The sequence below is a fragment of the Hemitrygon akajei genome, chromosome 10 (genome assembly GCF_048418815.1).
Source record: "Hemitrygon akajei chromosome 10, sHemAka1.3, whole genome shotgun sequence".
In the NCBI taxonomy this organism is placed as follows: domain Eukaryota; kingdom Metazoa; phylum Chordata; class Chondrichthyes; order Myliobatiformes; family Dasyatidae; genus Hemitrygon; species Hemitrygon akajei.
The window spans coordinates 147462195-147486735 of record NC_133133.1 but is presented as its reverse complement, the minus strand read 5'-3'; the positions used below and the strand labels follow the sequence as shown (position 1 = coordinate 147486735).

Below are 24541 nucleotides of genomic sequence, written 5' to 3'. Positions count from 1 at the left end.
ACAAAATGTCGTGCCTAATATTTTCAAGTTGATAACTGAATGAAGTTTTCCCATCTTCAAAGAATTTTATCACAGTTTCAAACAGCACACAAAAGCATCTCAGGTTTTATTTATTTTATTTACCACTATGATAACAGTATTTAATGAGCTGTGCAGGTGAACATTCAGATTGATTTGTGACAAGATGTTCTCTGTGAATTACACAGTGAATGGTAAATTGAATTGAATTGACTTGATTACTTGCATCCTTAAACCTTTACGTTATGTTTCCGTTCAAATGTGCAATGTATAATTATAGCAATTTATAATAAATATTATGTACAACAGGATAGTCAATATGACAGAAATACAGTTGTGTCAGCAAGAGTTAAGCAGTCTGATGGCCTGGTGGAAGAAGCTGTCCCCGGAGCCTGTTGGTCCTGGCTTTTATGCTGCAGTACCGTTTCCTTTATGGTAGCTGCTGGAACAGTTTGTGGTTGGGCTGAAGTTTTTTTCAAGAGAGTGATAACCCCATGGTGGTGTCCTACCATTGACGGTGCCCCATCTGTTGCACAAGCAAGAATGTTGAGTGGAACATCCTTCGCTTTAGAAAATTCCTCTATAACCTGAAATATTAACTCCCCCTTTCTATCTGTTTCTAGTCCACCTGCAGAGAAAATTCTGTTGACTAAAGTACATTGCAGAATGTGTCTTCACATTCTCAGATGGTCCACCTATTCATCTTTGAACAGAGTGTTGTCGCTGAATGAAAATCATTTTAATAATTTGCTCTGGTGAATTATACAAAACCAAACTCAGAACCTCCTTTACTGCAGGCAGAATCAGTTCTTCTCCTATTGTATGGGGCTTTCCAAATTAGGCAATGAGCAATGAAATGTTGTATGAAGCATGCAAACCATCACTGTTTTGTTGTGAAATGTGTTTTGAAAGTTTCTGAAAGTTTTCACGAAGTGACTCAAAATAAGTCAAGTTCTTGTTTGCCTTATTAGTGTGTATTCTCTTTATTATCTTGGATTATTGTATGCCCAGTCCTGTTCTTTCTTGAACCACATTTCACTTATAAGACCCATATCATAATATGAAGTCCATCGACATCATCTTCATTCTTCCACCCAATGTATACATGTATTCCAAACCTGTTTCTATATTCCTCATAGTCTCTCTTATTCTAGTCCCAAATAATAAAGCACTACTTCTATATCCTATAATAACATTCCTGTTATTTTATGACCCTTTTTCTTTCTCTAGAAATCACTAATCCAAGTTTCAATAACCTATATGCCTCCAGGACACAACCATTTATTCAGTTTGTGGTAAGCTTGTATCCTTCAGAAACTATTTCCTTGCTACATTTCTCTAATACTTACTAAGATAGATACTCTCCTGTATCTATATTCTTATTTTACTATTATACTGTACATTACTAAGAGTAAACAGATTAAAGAATTCTCTTTCAGAATATAATCAACCCCTTTAAAGTTTTACCTGTATATCTGAAGGTGAAGAGAATTTTTAAATGTCAGAGTTTTAGAAAACATCAGAAAAGTGTGAAATGTATGTGCTAAGGTGTCACAACAAAAGCTACTTCTATGTTTTTGTACATCTGCATGTAATTAACAACTTTGAGATACCAGTTATCACAGTGGAATAACTAAGGAATGTAAGCAGCATACCAGGATAGTTAAGAAAACATAAATAAAAAGGATTATGAGCCGGATTTTGAACAACAATCTAATATTTATTTATTGAGATACAGTGCAGAAAAGGCCTTCCCTCTCTTCAAGCTGCACTGTCCAACACTCTGATTTAATTCCTAGCCTAATGATGGAACAATTTACAATGATCAATTAACCTACTAACTGGTACCTATTTGGACTGTGGGAAGAAACTGAAGCACCCAGGGAAAACCCACATTTTGCACAGGGAGGATATACATACACAGAATTGGACTCCAAACTCCGACACCAGAGCTGTATTAGCGTCGTGCTAATTACTACATTAAATCAGCAATGTATAATTCTGTGTGTGAGGGGAAGGGGTTACTGATGCCATGTCAGTTACAAATGACATCTGGCACTTGGAATATTCATGATGGGAATTGCACTGGACACTTGTTTATGAGTGGCCAACGTATGCAGATATGAAGTTATGAAGTATAGGAGAGGATGTTGTGACCCTTTTACTATACATACTGGTGCAATCATAGTGGCTTCAAGCTGTACCAATTCATCTTTTCATTTGAATTTGAACCAACATACACAGTAAAGGGTGGGTAACGGATGACAAGGGCTATTTACTAATGGCATACCTCATGTACCAAGATACGCCTTAAACAGGTGGACAGCATTCATCTAGTGAAAGGTGAGATGCTAACTATCCCATTTTATACAAACCTTCCTATTTCAGATAGAAAACTTTCTTTTACGATAGGACATTGTTGTGGCATGCCAATTTTCTATAAACCTAATTAAGTTGAGTAATTTTTATTGGGATTACAAGGCCCTGTTGGACATTCGCAATGCAGAATGCTGCTATTCTGGTTCACTGATTCACTGGTAAGACCGCCAGCAGGTGAGCTGCATTGCCTCGCTTGTGGTGAGGATGAAGCCTAGGCTTTGGGGTCACCTGTTGCAAGGTGGGAGAGAGCAGAGGCCTCTGTGGGTGTGCTGGGATGCATACTGGTTTGGAAGCTTGCCCCTCCCTTTGGTGCCACCCCCCAGTGCTCAATTGGCAGAACAACAAGCTGGATCTAGTCATGCCCCTCATGGACTTGTGGACTATATATTTTTTTCTTATTGACTGTATGGTTGTTTTTCTGAAATCATAATTGCATGTGTTATTTGCGCTATGTGCTGTTGATAATGTATTTTGTACGTTTTCTCCCGAGTAACGCTGTTTTATTTGGCTATATTCCTGTATGAGTGAATGATAATTAAACTTGATATGCATTTCTTCCTCTATTGCTTCAAAACAATGATATCCCTGTGGTTGAAGCATGGTTGGCAATTGGGCCACTTCCAAGACATTTAATTATTTGAAATTAGACATTGAAAAATTGCTTCAGAGGACCACTGAGTTTGATATGTTTACTTTTGGATTGCATTGTTTTCGTACTTGTGTCAGCTGTCTAACTGATGGGAAACAGCGGGTGAACAGACACCCAGTAACAGAATTAGAATTGATTTATTATTGTCATATGTACCTAGATACAGTGAAAAGTTTGACTTGCATATTGTTCATGTAGATCAAATCATTGAACAGTGCTTGAGGTAGAACAAGGTAGTATAATAACAATGTAAATAAAGTGTAGTAATTACAGATAAAGTGTATGCAGGTGAACAATAAAATGCAAGATCATAACGATGTAGTTGTGAAATCATAGCCCATCTTATTGTACTATGAAACCACTTATAACAGTGGGGTAGACGCTGTCCTTCAGCCTGGGGCACGTACTTTCAGTCTTTTGTATCTTCTGCCCAGTGGGAGATGGCAGTCTTCAATTATTCTGGCTGCTTTATTGAGACAGTAATAAGTATAGAAAGAGTCCATGGAGGAGAGGCTGATATCCATGATGTACTGAGCAGTGTCCACTGCTATCTGTAGTTTCTTGAGGTCACATGCTGAGTAGTTGCCATACCAAGCCATTATGCATCCACACAGGATGCTTTCTCTGGTGTACAAAATAAAATTGGTAAAGGTCTATGGGGACATTTCTTTAGCCTCCTTAGAAAGTAGAGGCATTGGTGAGTCTTCTTTGTACCTACATGGTTGGACCAGGACAGGCTACTGCTGATATTCACTCTTAGGAACTTGAGGCTCTAGTACTCTCAACCTCAACACTGTTGAAGTATACAGGAGCATGTGCACTGCCCCCTTCCTGAAGTCAATGACCAGCTCTTATGTTTTGCTGACATTAAGTACTAAGTACTCTATCTCCCTCATAGACTCTGAATCATTATTTGAGATACAAACCAGCACAGTCATATTTTTAATATCATTTTTCATATGGAATGAATTCCACAAGGGTGGCTTAACTAACTAACTTTCAACCATGCAGAAGCCTTGAATGGCAACAATGGATGAGCTTTGGTGCACAATCAAGGTAGTTAACAGACAACATGGAGTTAGGGTGCTGCCTTGATCAGTAGGAATCAGAAGGAATATGTGCAAGTTAATTCTCCATTGGGGCTCTTGCATCCATTTCCATGGACTATCTATCCTTCTGTCAATGTAAAATGGATTTTTGTTCACATTTATCCCATGCCATCTTGAGCCCATTTCTGTTCTATGGCCAATTTCCATGCAGTTAACCAACCCAATCACTGTCCTCTTGGTGCACCTCCAATGAAGAAATGGAAAGGATGCAGAAAAAGTCAGTTCATTCCATTTGAGTTGCCTCTGCAAGATATTTATCTAATTAGGGCTTTATATGATTTAATATCACCTTTCATGGTATCATTTTTGGTAATGGGGGACAAAGAAATGGTGGAAGAACTTAATAAGTACTATGCATCAGTCTTGACTGTGGAAGACATTAGCAGTGTGCCAGAGGTCCGTGAGTGTCAGGGAGCTGGAGTGAGAGCCATTGCTATTACAAAGGAAAAAGTGCTAGGCAAACTAGAAGGTCTTAAGGTGGATAAATCACCTGGACCAGATGATCTACATCCCAGAGTCTTGAGAGAGGTTTGCTGAAGAGATAGCAGATGAATTGGTTATGACCTTTCAAGAATCACTCGATTCTGGCATGGTGCTGGAGGACTGCTAAATCGCAGATGTCACTCCGCTCTTTAAGAAGGGAGGAAGGGAAACAAAAGGGAATTATACGTTAGTTAGCCTAACCTCAGTGGTTGGGAAAGTGTTGGAGTCCGTTATTAAGGATGAGGCTTTGGGGTACTATAGACTATTAATAAAATAATTCACAGTCAGTATGGTTTCTGTAAAGGGAAATCTTGCCTGACAAATCTGTTAGAGTCCTCTGAGGAAATAATAAGTAGGGTGGACAAAGGAGAAGCAGTGGATGTCATTATTTGGATTTTCAGAAGGCATTTGATAAGGTGCCTCTCATGAGGTTGCTTAACAAGATAAAATCCTATGGAGTTATAGGAAAGATACTGGCATGGATAGAGGAATGGCTGACAGGCAGGAGGCAGTGAATGGGAATAAAAGGGGTCTTTGCTGGTTGGCTGCCAGTGACTAGTGGTGTTCCTCAGGGGTCAGTATTGGGACTGCTACTTTTCACATTGTTTGTCACCGATTTCAATAATGGAATTGATGGCTTTGTGGCAAAGTTTGTGGATGATACAAAGATAGAAGGTAGTGCTGAGAAAGCAATGCGATTGCAGAAGGACAAATGGGCTGTCTGCACCACTCTCTGCAGAGTCCTGCGATTGAGGGAAGTACAGTTCCCATACCAGGCATTGATGCAGCCAATCAGGATGCTCTCAGTTGTGCCTCTATACAAAGTTCTTAGGATCTGGGGGCCCATAGCAAGCTTCTTCAACCGTCTGAGGAGAAAGAGGTGCTGCTGTGCTTGCTTCACCACACAGCCGGTATGTACAGACCATGTGAGGTTCTTGGTGATGTGTATGCCAAGGAACTTTAAGCTGTTTACTCTCTCAACCCCAGATTCATTGATGTCAATAGGGGTTAGCCTGTCTCCATTCCTCCTGTAATCCACAACCAGCTCCTTTGTTTTTGCGACATTGAGGGAGAGGCTGTTTTCTTGACACCACTGTGTCGGGTGAGGACTTCTCTGTAGGCTGCCTCTTATTATTTGAGATTAGACCAATCAATGTAGTGTAGTCAGCAAATTTAATTAGCAGATTGGAGCTGTGGGTGGTGACAGAGTCATGGGTATACCAAGAGTAAAGGAGGGGACTTAGGACACAGCTCTGAGGGGCACCTGTGTTGAGGGTCAGAGGGGTAGAGGTGAGGGAGCCCACACTAACCACCTGCCGGTGATCTGTCAGGAATGAAGTAGTCAGCATATGAGAGTGTTTGGCAGCTTTGGGCCTGTACTCACTGGAATTTAGAACAATGTGGGGTATCTTATTGAAAACTACCGAATATTCAAAGGACTAAATAAGGTGAGTGTGGAGAGGATGTTTCCTAAGGTAAGGGTGTCCAGAATTGAAGGACACAGCCTCAAAATTGAGGGTTGTCCCTTTAGAACAGAATTATGGAGGATTTTTTTTTGCCTGAGTAGTGAATCTGTGGAGTGCTCTGCCACTAACAGCTTAAAGTGAAAATTGATAGTTTCTTGATTGGCAGGGGATCAAAGGTTATGGAGAAAAGGCAGGTGTATGGGGTTGAGCGGGATCCAAGATCAGCCATGATGGAATGGCGGAGCAGACTCGATGGGCTGAATGACCTAATTGTGCGTCTTATGGTCTAATATCTTTTTTCATTTCAACCTTATTCTTGCATGGTAGTAATCTTAAATACTCCCAAGTTTCAGTGAACTTAATACTAGAAGCTTTTATAATGTTGAGTAACTCAACATCCACCATCTTTTCTAGTCTTCAAAGTTAAAGTCTCACATCTTTTTGTATCATCTTATTTAAATTTTGATGCAGCCTCTCTACAGATGGAAACTATAAAGAACTTTAGAGTAAAACAAGCACACATAAAATACACTTTAGTTTGACTTCATATATACACACAGGTCAACATCCTCACCTATATCCTCACAATATAAGACAATATATCCTCCAATATAACTCGGAGTCCTGCCATGTGCAGAAGTTCGCTGATGACACGGCCATAGTGGGGTGTGTCAGGAATGGACAGGAGGAGGAGTATAGGAAACTGATACAGGACTTTGTGATATGGTGCAACTCAAACTACCTGCGTCTCAATATCACCAAGACCAAGGAGATGGTGGTGGACTTTAGGAGATCTAGGCCTCATATGGAGCCAGTGATCATTAATGGAGAATGTGTGGAGCAGGTTAAGACCTACAAGTATCTGGGAGTACAGTTAGACGAGAAGCTAGACTGGACTGCCAACACAGATGCCTTGTGCAGGAAGGCACAGAGGCGACTGTACTTCCTAAGAAGGTTGGCGTCATTCAATGTCTGTAGTGAGATGCTGAAGATGTTCTATAGGTCAGTTGTGGAGAGCGCCCTCTTCTTTGTGGTGGCGTGTTGGGGAGGAAGCATTAAGAAGAGGGACGCCTCACGTCTTAATAAGCTGGTAAGGAAGGCGGGCTCTGTCGTGGGCAAAGTACTGGAGAGTTTAACATTGGTAGCTGAGCGAAGGGCGCTGAGTAGGCTACGGTCAATTATGGATAACTCTGAACATCCTCTACATAGCACCATCCAGAGACAGAGAAGCAGTTTCAGCGACAGGTTACTATCGATACAATGCTCCTCAGACAGGATGAAGAGGTCAATACTCCCCAATGCCATTAGGCTTTACAATTCTACCGCCAGGACTTAAGAACTTTTTAAAAGCTATTATTAATGCTTTTTGAGATAGTGATTTAGATGCATATCATATTTTTTTACTGAGTTAAGTATTGTATGTAATTAGTTTTGCTACAACAAGTGTATGGGAAAAAAAGTTGAATTTCCCCATGGGGATGAATAAAGTATCTATCTATCTATCTATCTATCTATCAATATCCACAACATGCTTCATCTGTACAAGATGCCTATTATTCTATACATGGACTAGCCTATCATTTCTACACATATTAGCATTCCCACTGCTTTTATTTTCTGTTCTGCTGCTCTTACAACTCAAGATGACATATTCATTTTATTAATTTTTATTAACTTTTAATTTACCTAGGTTTTTGAACCTCGGTAATATCTCTATTCCGTTGTTCCAATGTATTACTGCCTCACATTACTCTGCATTAAATTTGTCCATGTAGGTACATCTTCCATTGACTAATCTTCCCTATTTTGAATAGTCCTCTTCACAAGTAAAATGTTCACCAGTCTTTGTAGCATATCAAACTTTAAAATTAGCACACCCATAAATCCAAATCTATATATCTATATAAAAATAATCACAAAAAGCACAGTGCAGCAAAGGTGGTTATTATATCCAGTGAGTCATTACTCCTATATTTCCGTATAACTCTACAAGTTTTATCTCCTCCAATAATCTATTCTATTGAATCTGTTTTCATCATCCTATCAAATAGCCAATTCCATTAAAGAAGTCGTTCACAATGTCCTGGGTTCCTTGCAAATCATGTTTATAAATGATTAATATAGTCTTTCTTGTCATTCATTCTTTAGCCACTGGGTTTCCTTTACTCAGTCTGCCTTCCCAGAAAGAGTTGCTCAAATTGGCAAACAATGTTCCTGCAGAGGCCCATCATGTTTTCAATAACATAACTTTATAGTTCTCATACTCTATGCAATTACTTATAAATAAGTGTTTAAATCCTTTGCTTAATCAGCCTTGCATCATATTTGAAGAAAAGCATCTAGGAGTTATTGTTTGACCACTTATCTTACCTTGTACCATATAGCTTGTACTTTGCTTTCTCACATCATCAAAGTGATAAATTTCAACTGCTGTATATGTAATGGAAGGATACAGAAAATGTGTAGACAGAGTAGATTAATCTAGTTAGCCATTTGATTGCCAATTTAATTGGTTCAGCATAATATTGCGGGACAAATAGCCTTCTCCTGTGCTGTACTGGTCTATGTCTACATAGACTTCCTCATTGTATTGTTCTCCCTGAAGCTTATTAATTTATTTATATGTATTCCATCAACTTATTTAATGGTTGTTTGCAAATTCTGAAATGATGCCATGCATTTCCAAGTCTTCAATGCATAAATTGTGCTCTTTGGTATAACATTATATATACACAGATGAGAACAATTTTCAAAAACTGGCACCAAGAATATTCCCCATTGTATCACCATAATTTATATATTAAAAGTGTTTTAATCCAATGAGAATAGGTATAAAATATAATCATAATAAATACAGCTTTATAGAAATATCAACAAAGCTCTATTTCATAAAAGAGAAATAAGAAAGGTGATGAGAAATGTTCATGCCTTAGCATAATAAAACTGGATCAGAATTTGGTTTTCTAGTCACAATGTTTTCTAACACAAAGTATCTAGAACCACAAAGAACCACTTCCTTATTAACCCCAGCCATTGTATACATGCATCAGGAGCAAGTGGATAACTAAGGAAAGGGTGGGACCACTCAAGCATAAAGAGGGGACATTTCCTTCAATGTGAAGCATGTGAATCAGGTTCTTAATGAGTACTTGACATCAGTATTTTCCAGCAATGAGGACATGGAGGATAGGGACATCAGTGCCAAGAGTATTAATATACTATGGCATTTCAAAGCAAAGTAGGAGGTAGTGTTAGAGTTGAGTCTCTTAAAGAGCATTATGGTGGATAAGTCCCTAGGGTCTGATGGGATATACCCCAGGTTACTGAGGCAAGTGAAGAGATTGCTGGGGTCTTGGACAATATCTTTGAGTACTCTCTAGCCACAGGTTAGTAGCTAATGTTGTTCCATTCCATTGTTCAAGAAGGGAACCAGGAATAATCCTGGAAACTACAGACTGGCGAGTCTCAAGTCAGTGGGAGGGAAATTACTAGACAAGATTCTTCGAGATAGGACTTATGAACATTTGGAAAACCATGGCCTAGTTAGGGAGAGCAGCAAGGCTTTGTGAGGGGCAAGTCGAGTCTTACCAACTTAATTGAGTTTTTTGACAAGGTGACTAGGGTGAAGGTAGAGCTGTGGATGTTGTCTACATGGATTTTAGTAAGGCCTTTAACAAAGTCCCTCATGGACGGTTCATCCAGAAGATTAAGATGCATGGGATCAATGGTGGATTGGCTGTTTGGATTCAGAACTGGCTTGCCAATACAAGGTGATGGTTGTAGGGACTTTTTCTAGCTGGCAGTCTGTGATTAGTGGTTTTCCACAGAGATCTGTACTGGGACCTCTACTGTTTGTGATGTATATAAATGACCTGAATATGTGGGTTAATAAATTAGCAGATGATACTAAGACGGATGGTGCGTGGATAGTGAAGATGTCTGACAAAGAATACAGCAGGATATAGATCAGTTGCAGATATGGGTGGAAAAATGGCAGATGGAGTTTAACCTGGCTAAATGTGAGGGGTTGCACCTTGATAGGTCAAATGTATAGAGACGGTACACTGTTAAGGGCACGACCTTTAACAGTGTTGATAAGCAAAAGGATCTCTCGGTCCATGCTCAGAGCTCCCCTGGAAGTGGCTACACAGGTTGGTGGGGTGGTTTAAAGGCAAATGACATGCCTGTCTTTATTAATTGAGGCACTGAGTTCAAAAGTCAGGAAGTTATGTTGAAACTTTATAAAACTCTAGTTAAGCCACATCTGTAGAATTGCTTACAGTTCTGTTTGTCCCATTACAAGAAGAACATTAAGGCTTTGAAGACTGTGCAAAAGGGGTTTACCAGGATACCGCCTGGACATGTGTAATAACTAGAAGCTGGGCAAATTACAGTTTGTTTTCTCTAGAGCAGCGGAGTCTGATGGGATATCCGATAGAAGTTCTAAGATTATGAGAGACATTCAGTAGAGTAGACAGACAGTATCTTTTTACCAAGGTTGGAATGTCTAATACCAGAGGACACGAATTTAAGGTCAGAAGGGCTAATTTTAAAGACGTGAGGGGCAATTTTTAAAAATCTACAGTATGGAGGTGCCTGGAATGCGCTGCCTGGGGTGGCGGTAGAAGCAAATACAGTAGGGACTTTTAAGAGATATTGAGATAGGCTATAATGTGAGGAGAATGGAAGGCTATGGAAAAATGTGTAAGCATACGGGATTACTTTCACTGGTAATTTGATTATTTATTTGGTATGGCATGGCACAATATTTTCGACTGAAGGGCCTGTTCCTTTACCGTACTGTTCTAAGTTCTATATTAAAATAAACTGCATAGGTTGCTTCTTATTTTCAGCACTGCATTGCAAATCATCATATGCTATTACAAATGAACCATTACAAATGAATCAGTCAACACAGGGATCAAAAATAATAAACATAAAAAGTAATGCAATGCTGTTTACCCACCAAGTACAAATTAATTCATTCTTAATTAATGAGTAACAAAATAGACCCATGGCCCTCAATTCCTTCTTGTGTCATTTAGCTAGAAAATGGAATGATAATGAATGGACTTTGTTCAGCATTTGCACACAACAACGGCCAATGGGGAATTATAACCATATAACCAGGCACACAAACTACTCTGACAGCCTCCATCTTAACGTTATAACTTCTTTCTTAGTTGAAACCTGAAGCTGTTTAGGTTGCATTCATTATTTCTTTTTGCTGATGACCAAAACAAACATATCATGTGACCTGATTTCAAAAGGGTATAGGAAGTAAAGGTATATTGAGGAGGAAAGCACAGACCAGAATGAAGATAACAAATTTACAGCTTACCCACTTAACACACCAAGAACCAGATTTAAAACGAAAAAGGATCCAAAGATGACCAGGCTCACAAAATAGACCCAAGGTAACTCATAGCCCATGGCGTCCTGCATCTGAAAAGATGAAGGAAAGTTAAATGAGTGAAAACATTAGCAAGTCAAAGCTAGATATATTATAGGATAAATGACTTGTAGAATACAGATATATCTTTAGATAAGCATTGAGATTTAAAGACATGCACAACAGATTTTTTACTCCATGCAACTCATATTTTCATTTCACATAAGCTTCCACACCTATGCATAAAATTTCTATTAAGATTTCTTTATATCACACTATCTCTCAAAGGAACATATCAAATGTGACTCACTTAATGAAATACTTTCTAAAGGCAAATAATAATGTTAGTACGATGAAGCAATGTGAAACTCAGACCAAATCACGCAGATCTTGTAAGAATCACCATCTCAGCTCATAATTCTCTATTCCCCGCTGAATCAAAATCTTACTTTAGCTTATTATTTTTACCATTCCAAGAGAGTGGCAATTTAAAATTGTGGTAATTGTCAAATTTTTCATATTCATGCTCCTATTTTTAGATTAGTTAGTTCACAAATGCTGCTGTAAAAAAATCAACACTTGAATACAAGGCTGGGTAAATACAGTACTATCATCACTTACTGAGCTTCTTTATGGAAAAAGTCCCAAAACACTTTGAAGAATGTAAATTCCTACCACAATGTTATATGTTTGAAGAAAGTGAAGCAATGCACAATGTTACAAGCTGGTCATTTATATATATATATATATATATATATATTTTAAAAGTTGATAATACCCAAAAGTCATGAATACATAAGCATCCATAAACTATCTTTTTCAGCAGTAAATTAATGAGTACTACATGTAAGGAACCAGCTTATTTCATAAAATACTTGCACAAAATCATGATACCTTGGGACTTTATCTTTTGGACTGCAGAAGAATGAGGAATGCTACGGGGCTTGATAGGGTAAATGTTGAGATATTTTCATTTGTGCCAGAGTCATGAAAAAGGGGCCAGTTGTTTACAACTGATTTACATGGAAACTTCTTCTCACAAAAGGTAGTGAATCTCTGGAATTCTCTGGCCCGAGGGTGGTGGAGACCAGATCATTAGATATATTTAAAGAGGAGATGGAGAAATATATGCAAGATTGAAGGAATTGAGGGCAATGGGGAAATGGCAGTAGAGTCGAGGTCAGCATTGATCTGCCATCATAATATTGAATGATGAGGCAGGCCTGAGAGGCCGAATGGCCTATTACTGCTCTTGTTTTCTTAAATTATGAATATAGAGCACAACAAAAGCCTGGCATATATAAAAGCAAATTATAATATGATAATATGACCATAATATGATAAGTTTTTATCTGCAATTTGAGAAGGATAAGGGCAGATCGGAGGTGTCAGTGTTGCAGTTGAACAGGGGAAACTATGGAGCCATGAGGGAGGAGCTGGCCAAAGTTAACTGGACGGATATCCTAGCAGAAAAGACAGTGGAACAGCAATGGCAGGTATTCTTGGGAATAATGCACAAGGTGCAAAATCAGTTCATCCCCCAGAGAAGGAAGGATTCAAAGGGGGGAAAAGGGGCCACAGTGGTTGACAAAGGAAGTCAGAGATTGCATAGCATTAAAAAAAAGGAAGTATGACAGAGCTAAGGTGAGTGGGAGGACAGATGATTGGGAAATTTTTAAGGAACAACAGAACTTAACTAAAAAGGCAATACGGGGAGAAAAAATGAGGTACGAACGCAAGCTAGCCAAGAATATAAAGGAGGATAGCAAAAGCTTTTTTAGGTACGTGAAGGGAAAGAAGATAGTTAAGAACAATGTTGGGCCCTTGAAGAATGAATTGGGTGAAATTGTTATGGGAAACAGAGAAATGGCAGAAGAATTTAATAAGTACTTTAGATCTGTCTTCACTAGGGAAGACACAAGCAATCTCCCAGATGTATGGATGGGCCAAGGACATAGGGTAACAGAGGAAATGAAACAGATTGACATTAGGAAGGAAATGATGATGAGTAGACTGATGGGACTGAAGGCTGACAAATCCCCAGGTCCAGATGGTCTGCATCCTAGGGTACTAAAGGAGGTGGCCCTGGAAATTGCTGATGCATTGGTAATCATTTTCCAATGTTCCTTAGATTCAGGATCAGTTCCTGAAGATTGGAGAATGGCTAATGTTATCCCACTTTTTAAGAAAGGAGGGAGGGAGAAAACAGAGAACTATCGTCCTGACAGCCTAACATCAGTAGTGGGGAAGATGCTAGAGTCCATTATTAAAGATGAAATAGTGGCATATCTAGATAGCAGTGATAGGATTGGGCCGAGCCGCATGGATTTACCAAGGGCAAATCATGCTTGACTAATCTGTTGGAGTTTTTTGAGGATGTAACCAGGAAGTTAGACAAGGGAGATCCAGTGGATGTAGTGTACCTCGATTTTCAGAAGGCATTTGATAAGGTCCCACATAGGAGATTGGTGGGTAAAATCAGAGCTCATGGCATTGGGGGGAAGATATTGACATGGATAGAAAACTGGTTGGCAGATAGAAAGCAAAGGGTAGTGGTGAATGGGTGTTTCTCGGAATGGCAGGTGGTGACTAGTGGGGTGCCACAGGGCTCGGTATTGGGACCACAGCTGTTTACGATTTACATCAACGATTTAGATGAAGGCATTGAGTATAACATCAGCAAGTTTGCTGATGATACTAAGCTGGGTGGCAGTGTGACATGTGATGAGGATGTTAGGAGAATTCAGGGTGACTTGGATAGGCTGAGTGAGTGGGCAGATACTTGGCAGATGACGTTTAATGTGAATAAGTGTGAGGTTATCCACTTTGGGAGTAAGAACAGGAAGGCAGATTATTATCTAAACGGTGTAAAGTTAGGTAAGGGAGAAATACAAAGAGATCTAGGAGTCCTTGTTCATCAGTCACTGAAGGTGAATGAGCAAGTGCAGCAGGCAGTGAAGAAGGCTAATGGAATGTTGGCCTTTATTACAAAGGGAATTGAGTACAAGAGCAAGGAAATCCTTTTGCATTTGTACAGGGCCCTGGTGAGACCACACCTGGAGTATTGTGTACAGTTTTGGTCTCCAGGGTTAAGGAAGGACATCCTGGCTGTAGAGGAAGTGCAGCGTAGATTCACGAGGTTAATTCCTGGGATGTCTGGACTGTCTTACGCAGAGAGGTTAGAGAGACTGGGCTTGTACATGCTGGAATTAAGGAGCTTGAGAGGGGATCTGATTGCAACATATAAGATTATTAAGGGATTGGACAAGATAGAGGCAGTAAATATGTTCCAGATGCTGGGAGAGTCCAGTACCAGAGGGCATGGTTCGAGAATAAGGGGTAGGTCATTTAGGACAGAGTTAAGGAAAAACTTCTTCTCCCAGATAGTTGTGGGGGTGTGGAATGCACTGCTTCGGAAGGCAGTGGAGGCCAATTCTCTGGATGCTTTCAAGAAGGAGCTAGATAGGTATCTTATGGATAGGGGAATCAAGGGATATGGGCCAAGGCAGGAACCGGGTATTGATAGTAGATGATCAGCCATGATCTCAGAATGGTGGTGCAGGCTTGAAGGGCCGAATGGTCTACTTCTGCACCTATTGTCTATTGTCTATAAATTGGCTCAAAGTTTATTCAACATGATTAATAGCACAGGAGTAACCGATGATACTTTCCCATCTTCTCTCAATGGGTAGTGATTGGCTTGATGAAGAATTGTTCCGATAATCCAAGCTTTTGACTGCCCCATGTGCAGTTCAATCTCATTCCTTTGGAGATGAAATCTCAGTCTTTGGGCTGGAATAGACAGCATCTGCTATTTCTGATCCAGATAACATTGAGATTGTCCAGCACATCTAGATGCTGAATGATGCGAGGCCTTGTGCTGAGTGAGATTCAGGAGAAGGAACAAAGTCTGGGATTCTGTGGGAATGGTTGTGGAGACTGGGTAAAATAAGATTTTAGATAGATAGATAGATAGATAGATACTTTATTCATCCCCATGGGGAAATTCAACTTTTTTTTTCCAATGTCCCATACACTTGTTGTAGCAAAACTAATTACATACAATACTTAACTCAGTAAAAAATATGATATGCATCTAAATCACTATCTCAAAAAGCATTAATAATAGCTTTAAAAAGTTCTTAAGACCTGGCGGTTGAATTGTAAAGCCTAATTTTAACTACTAATGCAGATTAGTAGTTAATGCTCAGTAGCTATACAAATGATTGTTGAGACAATGAATGATATAGATGCTTTTAGGTTGATTGCTGGACTAAACTAAATTAGAGAGCAACTACTATTGGTTTTAAGAATCCTCAGGTGAGAAAAGCTTAAAAGAAAAACAATGATTATTTCTAACTTTACAATGACACCTACTAGAATGCGCACAGAGGTGCCCAAAGAATAAAAAAATATTGAGAATCAAGCTTAGCTTGATTTGGAATCCTACAAGTTACTAAAATATTAATAGATAATGCTAATATTTAGGAAGAGAGGTGTAAGGAATTTGTGCTCCTTCAAAAAAAGAAAACTGTGTGATACACGTTTTTGTGTTTGCGATAACTCAGAGTACTTTGTAGACAATAAATTTTTTTAATCATCAGCTTAATATAGGAGACACAACAGAGAACTGTGCATAGTAAAATCACTCAAGTCTTACAATAATGATAAAATATTTATTATGATGTTGATGAAGAAATAAATGCTGATAAGGACACAGGAAACCTTTTTGAAGTATTGTCATGGAATCTTTTACAATAGCCTGAGGGACTGGAAGGGGTATTAGTTTAATGCCTTATTGGAAGATGGCACTACCAACAATGCAGTGAAGTTTCGTTTTTTATTCAAGTTTCAAAAGAACTTGAACCCAGATCTCCTCTTCAGGGGATTTGCCTAGCTACACATGGCAACTCCCAATGAAACGTAAGAATAGACACTCATCTATTGGACAGTGGCATAACACATTCAAACCAAATGCACTGCTTCATCACATCAACTTTTGCTTACCAAATACAGCAAGATGAAAATTTTAGCTCAGTTCAATATTTCGATTATTCATTTCCATTGAAATATGTTACTCTCAGCAGTTATGGTTATGTTTTTGTCAGATTAATATATTACTCATTCTGAATAGCGCAGCCCCATATTTTCTTCCCTCAAAGAATAAACATCTTTTAAAGTAAGCATCTGAACTACTAAATTTCTACAGATGTAAGGCAAGTTTTATTTACACTTAAATCCTTTTATAATGCTTACTAAGTCTGATTAAATTTTGATTATAACTGTAAGAAAATTAAACAAGGAATAAATACATTGAAACCTACAAATGGAAATAAATTCTATTATCTCAGAATAGATTGTTTGTATTATTTTGCCTTTTGGTTAACCAATCTGAACACTTAAAAGTTGTCCAAATGGCATTCAATTTGAACCTTAAGTTCACATACATAAAGACTTACAGTGCCGAAGCAGGCCCTTTGGCCCGTTGAATCTGCACCTACTGTCAACTATCCAGTTACACAGTCAGGGTAACCAAAGCTGTGTGGAGTTTTGGTCTGTTACAGAAAAGACATGGCTAAACTGGAAAAAGTGCAGAAAAGACTTATAAGGATGTTGCCAGGCTAGAGGACCTGAGCTATACTGAGAGGCTAGCCAAGTTAGGTCTTTATTTGAAACGACAAGAGAGTGAGAAGCAACCTTATAATAGTACTTAAAATAAAGAGAGACATAGATAAGGTTGATTGTAAGAGTCTTCCCCAGGGTAGGAGAGTAAAAAATGTAGGTTTAGGGTGAGGGTCAAAGGGTTTAACAGGGCCCAAGGGGCAACTTTTTCCACTCTGAAAGTGCTGAGTATATAGAATGAGTTTCCAGAGGAAGTGGTTGAGGCAGATAAAATAGTATTATTTAAGCAGCACTTGGATAATTACTGCATATAGGAGGGGTGAGGTTTACAGGGATATGGGTTGAACACAGGAAGTTGCGACTAGCCAGATGGGTACCATAGTCAGAACGGGCTGTATTTTTCTGTAACATGAAGCCTTAATTTGTTGCTCAGATCCCCTTTACATTTCTCCCGCTCATCTTAAACCTATGCCCTCTAGCTCTAGACTCCTGTTTTCCACCCTCTATCTTTAGGGAGCTATGAACTTAAATCCCAAGTTATGTCTGTAGATCAACCCTGCTATTTACCCCATATAGCTTATCAGAACTTAACTTCCCAAAATACATTACATTACACTTGTCTGGATTAATTTGCATTTGCCACTGCTCTAACCAAGTTTCCAGCTGAGCTACTGTATTCTTAAACAACCCTCAGTTTTTATTATTTCACTCCCACTTTCTATTTTCAAAAATTCCAATATTTGAAAGAATGCAACTTATTAACATAAGCTTTCAGCCTGTTATCTTCCTTCTGCTACTTGAAGTTCTTTGGAAAAGTTCAGGTTAAAAGTAACTTTATTGAAAGGTCTAAATCTAAAAGAAATATTGCACTGAATAAACGAGTGTCCATCAGAAACACAGAACAGCAGAGATCGTCAATATACAGTAGCTCCCAGAGACAAAGGGGAAAAAGCATCAGGAACCAGGAAAATGAACAGCCAAACAATAAGGAATAATTTATAACTGGGTAATGACAATTGAATTTCAACACAAGACAAAACAAGATGATACCAATAAAAATAGTCAAGTCAATGGAGATATAAAAACTGAGAGTTGGGTATTAAAAAGGAGGTTAATAAATAATAAGATAGATTGGAAAAGGGGGACTAGAAACAAGAATTGTCCAAAAAAAGCATAAGAAAAAGGAAACTGTGAGTTAATAAAACCCTGTAACTTTAAATCTAATTCCAATACTAGTGTATCAATGTAATTAAAATAAATATGGCTTATGATATTATATATTTTTCAGTTCAGAACTTGCTTTTTCTAAATGATGCACACTTATAATTAAAGCATGACATAGTCTGAACCTATACCTACCTACCTTTTAATTTACTTCCTTAATAAACTCTGCATGCATTAAGCAATGTTTCATGGTAAAACAAATGACAAAATTGCAGTCACTTTAGTCTGTTAAGTTGCCTGTCCACAAAATATTGCATTCAATGCTCTTGGCCCAACTCTCAGTGCTTTTTCTTTGTTTAGTTTCTGTTGTAGTACATACCCAGTATAACACATCAGTCCAGCCCTCCATGGTGATGCACTGAAAGACGGTTAACATAGCAAAGGCAAAATTATCGAAATTAGTAATTCCATCATTTGGGCCGACCCATCCACTTTTGCAGAATGTTTCATTTGAACAGTGATGGCCATTTAAGCTGCAGGGTGCAGGGTCATCGTCGGCAGCTACTTCTGAAAATTTAACAAGACAATAGGTTAACAATAGGTATCAGCTCTAGTGTATCTGAATTAATAGTTACCTTTAGTAAGCCCTGATGAAATGTCACTGTATTAATCTGAGAGGTCGGCATACAATTTAATTTCAAATAAAAATAGAATAAATTGGGAATACTCAGCAGGTTAGGCTGAATACTACAATAATATCACTACAAGGGATAATTTTTTTCTCTCCCGACATATCACTCATGGTAAAAATAAACAAAATGTTAAATACCAGTTTTGAAATTTAATTCCTATATCACTATTGGCTCATGGAGTGACAAATAGAGCCTCATGCAGCACAGATTCAGATTGATTCAACATGGTAATGGTTCATAAGAACGTAAGAAATAGGAGCAAGAGTAGGCCATCCGGCCCATCGAGCCTGCTCCACCATTCAATAAGATCATGGCTGATCTGTCCGTAAACTCAGCTCCATCTACCTGCCTTTTCCCCACAACCCTTAATTCCCCTACTATGCAAAAAACCTATCTAACTGTATCTTAAATATATTTAGTGAGGAAAACTCAACTGCTTCCCTGGGCAGAGAATTCCACAGATTCGCCATGCTCTGGGAAAAACAGTTTCTCCTCATCTCCGTCCTAAATCTTCTCCCCTGAATCTTGAGGCAATGTCCCCTAGTTCTAGTCTCACCTACCAATGGAAATAACTTTCCTACTTTTATCTCATCTATCCCTTTCAAAATTTTGTATGTTTCTTTAAGATCCCCACTCATTCTTCTGAACCCCAGAGAGTATACTCCCAGGCGACTCAATCTCTCCTCATAGGTTAACTCCTTCATCCCTGGAATCAACCTGGTGAACCTCCTCTGCATTGCCTCCAAAGCCAGCATATCCTTCCTCAAGTATGGAGACCAGAACTGCACACAGTACTCCAGGTACGGCCTCACCAGTACCCTGTATAGTTGCAGCATAGGTCCTTCAGTGCACTGAATCTGGTCTGATCTTCAACCCCCTATTTATATTAATCCTAAATTAATCCCCCTTTTCTTTTTACTCTCCCATTTTCTCATCAACTCCTCAGCCTCAGATTCTACCACTCTTCTACCGCCAACCTGCTCTTCTTTGGGACGTGCACAGAAACTGGAATACCTGGAGGAAACCGCCTTTTCTCGAATAGTTCTCCAATAGTGGGTCATCGAAGGTTACAGGGAGAAGGCAGGAGAATTGGGTTGAGAGGGAAAATAAGTCAGCCATGATCAAATGGCAGAGCAGACTCAATGGGGCACAGTCACTGGGAGAACTTGCAATCTCCACACACGCAAGGTCAGTACTGAACCTGAGAGCTGTGCGGCAGCTGCTGCACTAGCCGTGTCACTCACAGCTTTCCATGCATCAGCCAACAGTGTTCCCTTAATTTGATTTTGCTGCGGACACATACACCAGTTCAATTTTTGCAAGTGCCAAGGGTTATTAGGTCTTAGTCTAATACCCGCACATGTTTTCTGGAATGAAGTGGAAAAATTGCCAGTCTTGGTAGTATAGGGGAAGAAAAAGTTGCCGACATCCTAATGTGCAAGCAAGCCATGAAGTATACATTTTAAAAGGTATTCAGGTTTCAGTTCCAGTACATATTGCACACTTTGAATGTTGATAGTACACTTGCAGCCAAATTTGACAAGATAGACAACTTTCTTTGCATTCTCTGTACTTCAGACATAAACATGCACTGGGCATGGGATTGTACAATTCAACCTTGAAAAGATATGCAAGCTGCAGTTTAAAAGGGTGGTGAATTTCCGTTGCTGCACACAAGCAGGAAGCTATAGTACATAAAAGCATCTAGCATCTTGAATTTACTTCAGGTAAACTATGCTTTATTTTCAAAATATTGTTTATATAAACAAACAAGTTGCAAACAAAATATAAAGAAAATTAGTTGCATTATTCCATCTTCAGGTGACTGAATGAAGTATATTAGCAACCTTCCCAAAAGACTAGCTGATTTGGGTAACAATGTAACACTTCCATGCAGAATGGAGAATAGTTTGTTGAACTAAGGTTGAGCAAGTATTTCACTCTATCCAGCCCTGTAACCAGCCACTAAGACCACTGTTCTCAAAGCCTTCAAATTAAAATGTCATTTGAATTCCCAGCTCTTTATTTCTATTTTAAATAGCTTCACTGCCATATATGTATGTGCCAGTTAATTTTGGACTAGGAATCAAATTCGCCGTGTGGGAGGTGTATGTCGGTGAATTTTATAATTTCTAGAGATACAGAGCATAATAAGCCCTTCAAGCCTCATTGCAGAGCAACCCCCGACAGCTCCGATTTAACCTGAACCCAATCCTGGGACAACTTACAATGACCAGTTAACCTACACGTTACGTCTTCGGACCATGGGAGGAAATCAGAACACCTGGGAAAAACCCACACATTCCACAGAAAGGATGTACTGAGATTCCTTAAAAAGGATGCGAGGGTTGGACTCCAAACTCTGACACCCCAAGCAGTAGTAGTGTCACGCTAATCGCAACACTATTGTGGTGCCCAATAATGAGAGATCGTTGATTGTCAAGTTAAGAATGGGTTTTGGTATGCTTAGTCATATAGCGCTGCTGGCCTGTGCAGCAAAAAGATAACATTTTTGAACTATGCTTTTCTCAAACCATTGCCATCCTGTGTTATGACTATTGTTGACTTATTCTTCATTGTATTTAAAGCTAAAATTTACATAACCTTGAATGATAATAGGTAATACATATTCAGAATCAGATTTAATGTCATTGGCATATTTCATGGAATTTGTTAGCTTAGCAGCAGCAGTACAATGCAATACATGTAATATGGAAAAAATAAATAAGTAAAACACTACAGCAAGTATAAAGTATATGCATATTAAATAGTTAAATTCATGTTATAATCAGGCATGAACTTGGGAAATGATTCACTATTTACTGAATTTCGTTTGCCTATTTAAGAACAGATTCAGTTTCCTTTTAAATAAAAACAAGGCCAGAAAATTCACTAGGGCTTGATGAGCAAATAATGTGGAGAGAGGGTCAGAAACTACTTTGGGATGGAGCTGTTTTTTTCTGTGGGAGATGGGGAAGGGGGAGGCACAGGGTAAACACAGTCCAAAAGATGTATGCATTTTACTTATCTTGCAAATCTCCTAGGTAATACCATTTGTCAGATGCACCTATCATCGGGCATTCCCGGAGACACCATGGAACAAATTCCTCTGCAATGTCTCTCAAGAATGAGGAATGACATACGAGTCTCATTCAGCATGGTGGTTGCATGGATGACTGACAAAAGGTAATGCCTGGATGAATTTTCTAAATGAGAAATGACGGAGAAATGGTTTCTCTTCAGAATAAAAGAATAGCCTATAGCTGGTGCCCTGGGCCTGGTCATGGTCATGATAGGGGCGGATTGAGCAACGCATTTTCAGACATCTATGTGCAGCACCCATTTTGGTTGCAACATTAGTTGGCCATTTTTTTAATATGCTACACTAATCCCAATGTACACACTAGAATCTTTGTCATTGTTATGTTAAGTTTTATTCTGTACCCATTTACTTTAAATTGCAACAAAATTCTCTTTGACAGAAATCTTGGTTACTTAGAATTTCCTTGGGTTCATAATTCCACCAATCCAAAACTGGAAAGAGAAGGAAGTCCTTCTTTATTTGGTTACGCTTTTGATTAGAGTAACTTCTACACAAAATTGCTGGTTCATCGAAATAGAGGAAAAATCGAGGTTCAACTATGATTTTAAACATAACTGTGCACCAGTAGAGACTCTTCAAAAATTTAATATATTTTTTCAGTTTCAGGTTTAGTAATAAATATGATCCCTCTGATCCTCCACACTGCCAAGAGTCTTACCATTAATACTATATTCTGCCATCATACTTGACTTACCAAAATGAACCACTCACACTTATCTGGGTTGAACTCCATCTGCCACTTCTCAGTCCAGTTTTTCATCCTATCAATGTCCCACTATAACCTCTGACAGCCCTCCACACTATTCACAACAGCCCCAACCTTTGTATCATCAGCAAATTTACTAACCCATCTCTCAACTTCCTCATCCAGAGAGTAGAGGACCCAGAACAGATTCCTGAGGCACACCACTAGTCATCGTCCTCCATGCAGAATATGACCTGTCTACAACCACTCTTTGGCTTCTGTGGGCAAGCCAGTTCTGGATCCACAAAGCAATGTCCCCTTGGATCCCATGCCTCCTTACCATCTCAATAAGCCTTGCATGGGGTATCTTATCAAATGCCTTGCTGAAATCCATATACACAACATCTACTGCTCTACCTTCAATGTGTTTAGTCACATCCTCAAGAAATTCAATCAGGCTCGTATGGCATGACCTGCCTTTGACAAAGCCATGCTGATTATTCCTAATCATATTGTGCTTCTCCAAATATTCATAAATCCTGCCTCTCAGGATCTTCTCCATCAACTTACGAACCACTGAAGTAAGACTCACTGGTCTATAATTTCCCGGGCTATCTCTGCTCTCTTTCTTGAATAAAGGAGCAACATCTGCAACCCTCCACTCCTCCAGAACCTCTCCTGTCCCCATTGATGAAGCAAAGATCATCGCCAGAGGCTCTACAATCTCCTCCCTTGCCTCCCACAGTAGCCTTGATGCTTTTCCAAAAGCCAGTACATCCTCTTTCTTATTATCTACATGCTCAAGCTTTTCAGTCTGCTGTAAGTCATCCCTACAATCGCCAAGATACTTTTCTCAGGTGAATACCAAAGCAAAGTATTCATTAAGTACCTCTGTCATCTCCTCCGGTTCTATACACACTTTTGCACTGTCACACTCGATTGGTCCTATTCACTCACATCTTATCCTCTTGCTCTTCACATACTTGTAGAATGCCTTAGGGTTTTCCTTAATCCAGTCTGCCAAGACCATCTCATGGCCTCTTCTGGATCTCCTAATTTCACTCTTAATCTCCTTCTTGCTAGCCTTATAATCTTCTAGATCTCTATCATTACCTAGTTTTTTTGAACCTTCCGTAAGCTTTATGCCACACACACTGACAAAAATGATTGATAAAAAAGAAATCAAGAAAGAAAAAAGTATCAAGGAATCTGAAGTTAACAGGCAAATGTAGATAGCTCTGCTTATCAGATTACATTCAGAAAAGGAATATTGCTACTAAGTCATTATTACTATCTATCACAATGCCACACATTTGATTTGTCTGCATTTAGTGAAATTGCAGACATCCATTTACCTTCGTAACTAGGTTTTCAGTTTTGTGACCAGTTTAAGAACACCCAAAAGAATAGTAAACAAACCCAAAGAATTTATTGAAAGGAAATAAATATCTGTTGAAGAGGTGAGCAAGAGGATGATCAAGGGTTGGACAGAACAGTGAGAGTGGTATTTGGCAATATTTGTCCTACATTGGTCAGTGTATAAAGTACATGATTTGGGACCTCATGTTACATCTGTACAAGAACTTTGACAACCTGACCTAGGAGTATTGTGTACAACCTAGCAGTATGAAGGATGTCATTAAGTTGGAAAGGGTGCAGAATTTATTTATAAGCATGGACAGCTTATAAGGGGAGTCTGAATAGGCTGTGACTGTTTTCTCTGGAGTTCAGGAGGCTGAGGGTGTGATCCTAGTGAGATATTTAGAATTATGAGGGGCA

At 39.0% G+C, this 24541-nt stretch overlaps 1 protein-coding gene across 9 annotated transcripts in view; it reads right to left on the bottom strand.

Moving 5' to 3' along the window:
• Positions 1-24541, bottom strand: part of cacna1c (calcium channel, voltage-dependent, L type, alpha 1C subunit) — a 737294-nt gene that overhangs the window by 327584 nt on the left and 385169 nt on the right. For all 9 annotated transcript variants that reach the window (XR_012100621.1, XM_073059289.1, XM_073059283.1 and 6 more), the window contains exons 7-8: positions 18662-18849; positions 11446-11549 (exon numbers count right to left, since the gene is read on the bottom strand). Coding sequence is in view for 8 of the 9 variants with exons in the window: in XM_073059289.1 (XP_072915390.1) it covers positions 11446-11549; positions 18662-18849 (292 nt within the window). In the remaining variant the exon portion in view is untranslated. The remainder of the gene's footprint in view (positions 1-11445; positions 11550-18661; positions 18850-24541) is intronic.